This window comes from Oryza sativa, chromosome 2 (genome assembly GCF_034140825.1).
Source record: "Oryza sativa Japonica Group chromosome 2, ASM3414082v1".
In the NCBI taxonomy this organism is placed as follows: Eukaryota; Viridiplantae; Streptophyta; class Magnoliopsida; order Poales; family Poaceae; genus Oryza; species Oryza sativa.
In genome coordinates, this window is record NC_089036.1 from 4192228 (window position 1) to 4203578 (window position 11351).

The 11351-nt window shown below is 41.2% G+C and overlaps 1 protein-coding gene across 1 annotated transcript; it reads right to left on the reverse strand.

The window, feature by feature from the left end:
- Positions 1–1274: 1274 nt before the first annotated feature.
- LOC4328479 (uncharacterized) lies at positions 1275–2916 on the reverse strand. The gene is made up of 2 exons (XM_015772219.3): positions 2498–2916; positions 1275–1777 (listed from the first exon to the last, which is right to left on the reverse strand). The coding sequence occupies exons 1-2, from the start codon at positions 2685–2687 to the stop codon at positions 1656–1658; spliced, it is 312 nt and encodes a 103-aa protein (XP_015627705.1). The 5' UTR covers positions 2688–2916; the 3' UTR covers positions 1275–1655.
- Between the last annotated feature and the right edge of the window lie 8435 nt (positions 2917–11351).

The window sequence follows — 11351 nt, forward strand, 5'->3', positions numbered from 1 at the left end:
GTGTTTGGGATGCAAATGATTTGGTGGTGAGAATAATAGGGCTCTATATTATGAGTCAACAGCAGGCGCCGTTTCAATGGTGCCCTGTCTGCCGCTTGGAGCCCAGATCGATGCCTAAGCCAGGAGAAGATTGTTTGGAGATCCATCTTCTTTAGTTCCAAGCCACAATACCTGGCCACAAACCCAAATCATCCCCCAATCGAAAACATCGCCTTCTTTTCTTCAGTTCTTGCTGTTTTTTTGTATGGTGATTTGTATGTTTTGGACGGCTCTCAGACGAACGGGTGCTCTGCCGATCTATTCCATGGGCGAGCCACCCTTTGCAGAAGTGCCGAGAGAGACGCAGGCCGCTAACACGATTGGGTGTTTCCTTTCTAGATCCATCCAAATTTCAAGCGGAAATATTGTATCTGTATCCCATAGATCTGTCCGGTTTTTCATTAATTCGCTCGCTTTGGTGTTTCAATCGATTGCTTGTTTTTGCTGTCAGTCACTGCGGATCGAAAAAACTTGTGCAACTGAGGGACTAATCTAGGCGGATGATTTCTGTAAAACTCTAATGGACAATGGGTACTCCATATAAAATATGCCCATCTTAAAAATATTTCTTGTTGATCGGATGGACACTTAGGGAGTTAGGGTGCGTTCGTTCCATGGACAATGATGAGTGAGATAGCACATCGATGCGTTTTTTGCAATTTTTTTTTAAAAAATCATATTAATCTATTTTTACACTTTAAAGTAGTTAATACTTAATTAATCATATTCTAATAGCTTATCTTTTTTTTGCATATCTTTCCAATCTTCTCGATATTCGAACTCACCCTTAGCATGGACGAGTACTGTACACGGCTCCATAGTTCATCAAGCGAATGAAACAATTCTTTATTCTCGCGTTAAACCATTATTAAAGTTCAAACTTGAAATCTGTAAGTTCGTTAAAAAAACTGAAATCTCTAAGCGTTAACCCTATTTTCTATTTTCGTAATAGTAGTAACTAAAGCAAGGCATTGTTTAGATCGTCTTTCACCTGCCATTGTCTGTTGATTTGAGGTTGTCCTGCCACTTTTCTGTGTCAACATTACTCGGATCATTCTACGGTTTCATTTGTGGATTTGAGATTATCAGAGATCGACACAAGAGAAGAATCCACTGAATTCCAAAGACGAGTAAGGTGCAACTTTTTGCAGTAAAACACATCAGGCACAACAGACCACAGTTCCAGAACAGCAGTTGACAGATACAAAACAACTGAAGGTAAATCAACAGTAAAATGAGCGAAACACCAAAGCTAACGGAACGTTTATTCACACAATGGTGTTCTTATCTGATAAGGGGACCAAACTGTCATGACAGTGCGGTAACTTCAGTTATCTTAACACAAACAGCAGACAGCATGAGAGCAACACAACATCATAAAGTTCTTATCAGACATGTGTCATAGTAACCCAACATAATCACACAATGGACAACCTTTCAGCTCACCACACCATAATGATACATTATGGGAGTAGCATTTTATATGTACATGTCTAGAAGTTCATCCTACAAAGGGGGGCAGCAGAAGAAGAAATAGACAAGATGAAAATGAGAAATGGTGTTCGCCATTGGACGTGATGAGATGAACCAAGTCGGCGTATGATACACCTCTTTCTTTAGATCGGCGGGATGTTCGAAAACGAGAAGCCCTTGTACCCTTTGTAAGCATAGTAGGCAATTCTTGTGTAGTAGAACCCAGGGATGAACATCACAATACCCAGAATCATGAAGAAGATTCCTGTTCCAACAAAAGGGAAATGGCTTCAGGTAAAGAAAGAATAAAGTTTCAACAGCAAAGGTTCTATCTTCTATGCAAGGGGAACCCTACCTATTGTATGCTAAACAAATGTTATGTTACCAAACATAAAACTTGATGACTGAATCACTTTGTGCCCACCCACTTAAAAATGTTAAAAGTTTTTTTAGCCTATAAAGTTGTCAAACTAGAGAACCCATTCGAATCTTAAACACTACTCCAGCAGTCAAGCCCTGTTGCTTCCAGTGATTGCTATCTGGAGCTTTTGGATATAAAATGCCAGTATATTACAAAAACTTGATACATGAATGAATGTAATTGACAACAAACTAGTAGCATTAAAATAAATGTATGTTCTACGAACTGTCACCAAATTGCAATGCATACATAAAGTACATTATTTCCCCCAATTGCCACCCAGCTGTAGTAAAATGCATGTGGTTGACCAAGTCAAAATCAAATGAGAATACCAGAAGTAAATTACTAATAATAATAAATTTCCTCTGAGAAATTACCAAAATGGATGATTGCGCAGTCAAACAATAACCCCCTTAATTTCATCCTCACAACCCAATGCACTGAAGCCAAACCACACCCCCCAAGCTAGAATCCCGCAAGATCTCTACTACCACAGCATCAATTGGGGGGAAATTGTATGGAAGCCCAGGCCCTAGACGCGCGAATTAAGAGGAGGGCGCTCACCGTGCGCGCGGTCGCCGCCGACGTTGTTGGCGGCCATGAGGACGCCACCGATGGCGCCGAGCGCGCCGAACGCGAGGAGCGCGGCCGCGAAGGCGATCTCCTTGACGGGCGCGCCGCGGGGGCCCCCCACGGCGCCGCCGACGAGGTCGTCCTCGTCGGAGATGGAGAAGGCGTGGTCCACGTACGCCATAGCTCCCCCCCACCACCACACCTCCGCTCCGCCCCCCGGATCCGATCCGCCCGCACCTGGCGCTTGCCAACGCGGCGGCTGCTACGCCTCCTCCTCGCCTCCTCGCCGCCGCCGCCGCCGCGCCGAGGGTTTGGTCGCGTGGGTGTGGGTAGGGTTGGATGGATGTGGAGAGAGAGAGATTGATGAGAGAGAAAAAGGGTGAGGAGGTGGATGCGGGTACAAGCAAGGTGGAGGAGAAGACGAGAGGAGGAGGGCGAGAAAACAAGCGGCGGCTTTGGTGTTGGTGGACGTCGTGTGTGTACGGGTCAACCTGCCTGGTTGGGCTGTGGCCAGTGGATGCTGGGCCTATATTTTTCGGCCCATGAAGGAATATATTTGGGCCCTGGTTGGGCTAGATTGTTCGGCCTACGAGGAAAATATTTGGGCGTTGTGTTCTTTTTTTTCTAAGTTCATTTCTTGGCTCCTCATGACGTTAAGTTTGAATGGTGTTCTTGAACGACAATATCAGTTATAACGTGCTCCTCAACTTGTAAAACTGGTGTAATTGAGGTTCTAGAGCAGTATTGTACTAGATTGTGGTTAACATGGATAATTGACCATGTTTAACCTGGCGGAGCCAACAACAAACCCCACATGTAAACGGCCGGCGCTTTCCTCTTCCTCTCTTCCCATCTCCCCTCTCTTTTCCCCATATTCTCCAAGGGGGTGCCCTGCGGTCTGCACCAAAGACCCAATCCATGGCCAGTTGTTGTAGTACATTGGGTTGCATACAGCTAAGGCACTTGGTCGGTGCCTTGGCGGACTTCTCGGTGAGGTCGAAAATGGGCATGATGGGGAGTGTCGGCGCGAACCATGCAACGAAGGTGAAGAACTCGCACATGGGGCACCACCAGGACGTGCTGGCCGGCCCACTCCTCCGACGATGTGCAGAGGTGAATGAGAAGGTAGATGGCCCCGCCCATGGACTCCCCAAACAAGAAGCCTAACGGCTTTCACGTGCTCCGCCCGTAACTTGATGAAGCGGAAGAAGGTGAGAAGGTCGGCTATCATTAAATCGAGCTCAGGGACGAACAAGCGGAGCCCCCTAGCTCCTCTCCCATCGGCCGATGCCCTTCTTCCCGCCACGTGCTACCCTTTACTGTATCGGTTGTCGCTTTGGAGAAGATGGGGAGGATAGGTGAAGAGAGATGGAAGAAGACTTAGCCACTGACATGTGGGTCCCATGCTAACTCGGCTGGGTTGACTGTATTCAACTCACCATGTTAGCTAAAACCTGACAAAATACTGTCCTAGGACCTCGAGTGATCCGATTTTATAAGTTGAGGTAAACGTTACATCTGGTGTTACAATTCAAGCATGTGATTCAAACTCGACGTCAAGATAAGAGACCTAATGTGAACTTATTCCTTTTCCTTTTCAACCATGTCTAGCATGGCCTGCTATGCTAGCCTGCCAGGAGCAGTTTGGTCTGTCACGGCAAGGCTGCAATATAGTTGGTATTCTGAGTATTTGCTTTCGTATTTCTTTTCTTTAGAAGATAGGGAATTATTAATACAATACATTTGCTTCAAACATGCATCGTCGTGGGAGGGCCCTAGGCATTACAATATTTCCATTATGATGTAGCCATGTCATTAGGTGGTGCTTGGACACAATAACTTGCACACAATAAGATGTAATAAACCTAAGATACCTAGAAAGTGCATGGTTTATACTTCTTATTTGTCCTAACTAAAGTACAATGAGAGCAAAGCTAGCTCTCAAGTGCATGTTTGCTTCATTTTCTCTTTGAAAATAAAAATGAAAAGGTAAAACCAGCATCATTATTATTGGTGCTAGGTGTGTAAGAATGTAGAACTAGTAAAAGGTTGATGGTGTAGTCTATAGTGGGCATGCAAGAAAAGGAAGTAAAAAAAGGGAGGCCGCAAAGGGAAATGGCTTTACTTATTAGCCACGGCAAAAATTGTTGCTAGCTAGCTGCCCTCTTGCATATGCCTCTTCGCAGAAAATGTACAAAAATACCATATTAATTGGGTGGGGGGCACTCTTCCGCCCCATAAAAAAAATCTGGTATAAGATATGATATTGTCTGATACATTATAGTAATATTAATTATAAATCTAGATTAGCTGTTTATCTAAATTCATAATGATATATCGTATTATATTTGTTTTTTATAGAACGAGATAACTATTTATCTAAATTCATAGGATACATCATGTCTTGTATTATATTTACTTTTTTTTATGGAGAGTACATGCGTGCGTGCATACGCGAGTGGGCGTCCAATTAATACTACGTGTGCTGTTTGATCAAGCTGAACTGAAGCACATTAAACCTCAACTACGCGCCCACGTAGGCCATAAATGTGAAGACATAATGTAGGTGATGGTCGTCTGAACTGTTGTACTCCATGTTCTTACACACATTTATAGATAAACCGTGAAAAAGAAAAAGACAAAGCAATTTTTATTGACAATAACTTTATACCTATATTAATATCAGAAATTTAAAAGCCAATTCTAAAAAATAGACCACAATTAAAAAATATATATCCAAAAATCAACTTCAGAAATTAAGTTTCAAGTTTAAATTTTATCTGTGACTGTGGTTGATAAACTACCAAATGATGAGAGGCTTAGAAGATAGGAGAATCAATATTTTATCTTTATAAAAATATGAGAAAAGAGAATATCGTGTTAATTCCGAGACATGAAGTTTATAGCTGGTTGAAGATTGAACCCGAGATCTTGAGGTTGAAATCACACATTACTTACCACTGTACTATCAAGTGCATCTCTAATTAACCTTCTTATGTGTGCATATGAAACTATTGAGAATATATTTGACGACAAACTATTAGCCACAGTTTAATTAGCAATAAAAACTTCTATTAAAAAATAAAAATACACCTTGCAATTTAACTAAAACAACTTTTATATAATCATGATCAGATGGACCATGTGGACTTAAATGGCAGCATTTTTAGGGACATATATGATGGGGTTGGAAGCCTGCCGCTCATCTTTTCTGCCACCCGCTAGCTTATTGTCCAGGGAGAAATGCAGGGACAGCAGCAGTACTGTTAGTTCACCATGGACAGTATCATTGAATCCCCTCTTGCAAATTGCAATGGCCCGGCCCCACACACACAAAATTTTCAGATCTGAGTGGCATTAACCATGCAGCTTTCCTCCCCAGATCTGGAGTAGTATGTTCTGCCACTGCTGCATGCCTCCTCTCCTCTCCTCTGCATGGATTGCTCTCTGCCTCATGCATATATGCATCCCTTTTTAGGTATCAAAAGGACCAGCCAGGTACACCAAGGGGGGGGTCACCCTTTGGAAGCTCTGCACAGTGCACACTCTCCTTTCCCCTCCAGCCATTACCTGCTCTCTATCTCCCTCTCAATCAGCTGACCCTGCATTCCCTATTAGCATCTCCGGACGACTGTGTCGATATCTCTTGATATTAACGAAGTTATTACGGACGTCCCGCTGCCGACGGGTATGTACGTCGGTTACCACTGAAAAAATAAATAGTCGTAAAAGCGAGCATCCGGTCAAATCTAGGACCTGAATCCGGATGGATTGATTCCACCAAAAGAAATCTAACTAGTTGAGTTACGCTCATTTCGCACCATGCATCTACTAGTATTTAACTAATAAGCATGCAACATTCATGAATTTGCAGAGTGAGAGAAAGGGAGGTATTTTAGATTATTTACTGAATTATTAAAAAATAATAATCAATTTTCGATTTTTTCAGATTATTTACTTCAAATTAACTTAAAATAAGCGATCTAAGCAATAGTACACGTTTCGAAAAATTCGTTTTCTCAAAAAAGTTATCTTCTAATACATTGCCAAGGTCATTTGTTTTTAAGTTATTTGTTAAGTTAATTTTTAAAATATTTAAAACATTCCATATATAAAATAAGTAGATAATCTACTAGAATAATCCACTCAATAACCTAAATCAAATGGTGTCTTAGTTGGCTTTTTTTTTAGTTTAAGCTCTAAGCTAGAGCCACACGCTTGGGATGGAGAAATTATTTTTTGAGAAATTGAACTAAATCCCTGTAAAATTCCCGAAAGGAGGTCTCAAAATGAAGTAAGGAAAGAAATAATATTGCTCAACTTTTGCACATACAGTATATATTATGCAATGCAAGCACAATATTCCTTGTCAAAGTAAGTAATGGCATGATCAATCGAGTGATGAGTGATGACCATTCAATTGGTACCTGAATTAGCTGAACATCCAGTCAGCTAGCTAGCTAGGGGGTAATGATATAATAATGAACTACATTTACAGTTTGTTATTCAAATAACCCCCTGTAGTAAAAAAACTAGATTAAAGTAAGCTAATTAAGCTAAACTAGGAGTAATTAATTACTAAACTAAACCGTCTCTCGTTGCAAGCAACCAACACCACTCCATGGCCATGCACGTATGTACGTATAGCCAGAGTATTTTAGGCCACTCGCCATGGACAGCTTCAAGCTCAGACGAGACCAACAATGGTGGATACATGGATCAGCCCACGACGTGCACGCCGATCTTCTTGCCGTCCAGCGGCGGCCGGCACGGCACCGGCCGCCGTGGGACGAACACCTTGGCGAGATCGTCCGGCACGGCGACGAACGCCGCCGCCGCCGGCGCCCTCCCGCCGCGGCGCCGCCCGCAGCAGTAGCAGCTGCGGCTAAAGCGAGCGTCCTTCTTCCTCCTCTTGGCGGCTGGCCTCGGCGGCTTCCTCGGCGCCGGCGGGCACACCGACGGCGCCCGCAGCACGCTCGCCGCCGCCGTCGGCGTGCTGCACAGCACCACCTCCTCGAACTCCGGCATCTCCGCCGCCGCCGCCGCCGCCGTGGTGCGGATCGGCGGGAGCTGAGCGGACAGCAGGTCGAGCTCGAGGCCCATGTGTGTGTCACACAAGATCGAAGAGAAGCTTAGATAGGAGGCAAGAAGAAGCAAGGTAGGGTTGCTCGAGCTCTACTTAAGTAGCTCGCCGCCATGGCGAGTGAGCGATGGAGGAGGGAAGCAGCGGCAATGGTGGGGTAAAGAGGGGTGGATGGATGCGGGGAGCAGGCGTGGAGAGGATGGCAGTGATGATGATGGCAAAGGTGGCGATCCAGAGAGAGAGAGAGAGTTCTATGGAGACAGACTGCAGGCAGGTGCAAAAGGTTAGAGAGAGAAGAGAGAGGGGGAGCTAGAGATAGAGGTGATACTGATGATTGTGAGAGGAATGAAGTGGGGGGCTGGATGATGATGGTGATTAAGCTTTGGGCTTTGGGGGTGATCAGATTTAAGCTGTCTAGGTTGGAGTGTGTTAATAATTAGGTTTTGTTAGTTTAGTAGTACTCAGCTTTAAACTAAGTTGGATCTTGCCTTAATTAAGTCACCAATGTAGGGTGAATATGTGAAATTAAGTGTGTGATCCAGATCATGAGTATAGTGCATTTTTGTGAGACCATGAAAGTTTAAGGGTGTGCTTGAGAAGAGGAGAAAGGAAGAGCCTAATATGTCATTTTTTAAAATTGTAAAATGGACTAATATGATTTTAGAAACAACTTTTCTATAATATTATACTGTTTAACAGTCCGAGAAGCGTGCAAACGGATAACAAGATATTTCTTCTGCAAACGAATATAGCCCGATTGTCCCTCGAGGGATGTCCTCTTGTTTTATATATCATAAATCTAAAAATATTTAATAAGATGAATTAATATAACATATATCACTCCACGATCATACATGTTTAATTTCAACTAATACAAGTTAAAAGAAACAATAAGTTCGAGTGTCAATTGTATGTACTAGTTCATGGTAAGACCACCCGAATCAGCAGTCGATCCAATGTATGGCGACCTTGAGCAGTTGCCCGGGTTAGTTGGCACGGCCAAAGGACGGGAAAATTGCATTATCAGTGTTTGACGATCCCAACATCTAGCCATTTTGTGAACGTTTTTATGCTCTATGAAATTTCTAGGTCCACCATGCCTTTAGGCTGTGTTCTCGGCCGCTGTTGGCTGTGAAACAAGTCATTAGTACTCCGTTTCAGGTTACAAGACGTTTCAACTTTAGTCAAAGTCAAACTACTTTAAGTTTAACTAAATTTATAGAAAATAGTAGTAACTTTTTAACCTAAGACAAATTTATTATAAAAATATATTCAATTATTCATGTGATGAAACTAATTTAGTATTATAAATATTACTATATTTGTCAGTAAACTTAATCAAACTTGAAACAGTTTGACTCTTACCAAAGTCAAAACGTCATATAACCTGAAACGGAGGGAGTATATGATTAATTGAGTACAAATTATTATAAACTTAGAAAATAAGTTCAATTGAGTTTTGGAAAGAAACTTCTACATACATAGTTTTGTAAAGAAAATTGTTTAGCAGTTTAGTAAGCATGATAATGGATAACAAGAAAGTTACCACTACCATTTGCTCAAATGAACAGTCCCTAAGTGGAAAAAAAAACTATGGTTTCATGGCCTATATATCGTTATTTTCTGATTAAGATGTAGATTCTATCTCGATTTTTTTAGTATGTTTTCAAACCGTCAAACACTGTGTATCGTGTAAAAATTTTTTATATAGAAACTACTCTACAATATCAAATAAACTAATTTTTTATTATAATAATGAAAACCCGCGTTGCCTCCATTGTAGCATAATATAACCACATGGGCCCGGCAACGTATTTTCTCAACCAATTCTCTCCCTGGACCACTGTCAGGTGTGGGCCCAATCCCAAGGCTACGTAGGGCCATATCCGAATTATTTTTATGTACATGCCGGCCGTCACGCATGAAGCACGCGCAATATATATGTCGATACTCGATACAATATGTCATTTTCCCCCATAATTAAGATGATAAGTATAGTATGTTCAAAGAAAATGGTCCGGAAAAAAAATCTAAAACAAACGGTTAACACAGAATTAATGAGCAAAACCAGATTAATTAATGCGTGTGTGTTATATTGTTATATATTAGTATCATGCTCCTGTATTTTACAAACTTACTCCCTTAGTTTTAAAATGTTTGACACCGTTGACTTTTTAAGTACGTGTTTGACCATTCGTCTTATTCAAAAAATTTAAGCAATTATTTATTCTTTTCATATCATTTGATTTATTGTTAAATATACTTTCATGTACACATATAGTTTTATATATTTCATAATTTTTTTTAATAAGACGAATGGTCAAACATGTGTTAAAAAGTCAACGGTGTCAAATATTTTGAAACGGAGGGAGTAATTTGTTTTGAAACCAAATTAAAATTCGGTGTGTGGTGGATCCAAGAAAGCCAAAACATTTTTCCTATTTTGCGAGGAGAAAATCCAAAACTTGACTTGCATTTATGATCGATGTTCGTTATTAGTTGCAACATAAAAAAAATCTGCGTGTCTTGCAAGCATGCGCGTTCCCGGCCAATTAATATACTTGAAGAAAAATACTCTAGAAATTAATGCTGGTGTATGGAGCGGCTCTGACAAGCACGTGTAGCGATATATGTTACTCATACATTATAAGGTGATTTTAATGCTTTCTGAACTTATAAAGAGTAGTAGGAGTAAAATCTCCGTACGCATGTTAGGGTCTATTTAGCAAAATTTTTCGCCATGTCATATCGAATATCAAATATTTGAACAAATGTATAGTGTATTAAATATAGGAAAAAAACTAATTATACATATTGTGTGTAAATTGTGAGACAAATCTTTTAAGCCTAATTGCTCCATGATCTAACAATGTGGTGCTATAGTAAACATTTGCTAATGACGAATTAATTATGCTTAATAAATTCGTCTTGCAATTTACATGCGGAATCTGTAATTTGTTTTGTTATTAGTCTATGTTTAATACTTCAAATGTGTGCCCGTATATTCGATGTCACACGTCAAAACTTTTCACCCCTGGATCTAAGCACAACATTAGTGATCTAAAATCAGATAAAACATATCTTATTATTGTGAAAATCAGATAGGAGGTTTGTTCAGGTTTTAAAGATTCGTAATACATGATTAAAAGTTTTATCCATAATTTTTCTATGGCTTATCATATTTTCAATGCATGAGAACGTCTCAAAAACCCATATTTTGATCATTTGATCCGGATGTTTAGAGCTACTGCTAGCTCTATCACCACTTCACCAGGAGATATCATGTCCGTACACCGGGAGACACGCATACGCATATGCTCCATCCAGTGCGAGATCCAAGAACCAACCATCTACTGGAGCAGTACGTAGTACGATTGTGCTTAATTAATCTAAGCACCCCGAGTTAGATGCAATACGTCGATACGACCGATGCTAATCTGCCTCGCTATTAGCAACAGGAGTACTGCTGATCAGTACGATCTCGATCCCGGTAATGGAAAGCGACCAAGTCATGTAACTAGTACTACAAGTAATATTTTCATGGCTGCTTGCATGTAATGTAAAGGGGAAAGGGCAATGCAGGGAGCACGCAAACTAAGCACCATGATTTGGGTGGGAGCACGGGCATGTGGCCTACTTATTGTGTGGCTCGGCGACATGCTTAGATTACTCCTCCGTAAACAAATGAAAAAGGGGGTGTTTTTTTTTTTTAAGAATAGCTACTTTAGTCCCTAAAGTTTCTCTGTAGGATCTGTTTAGTCC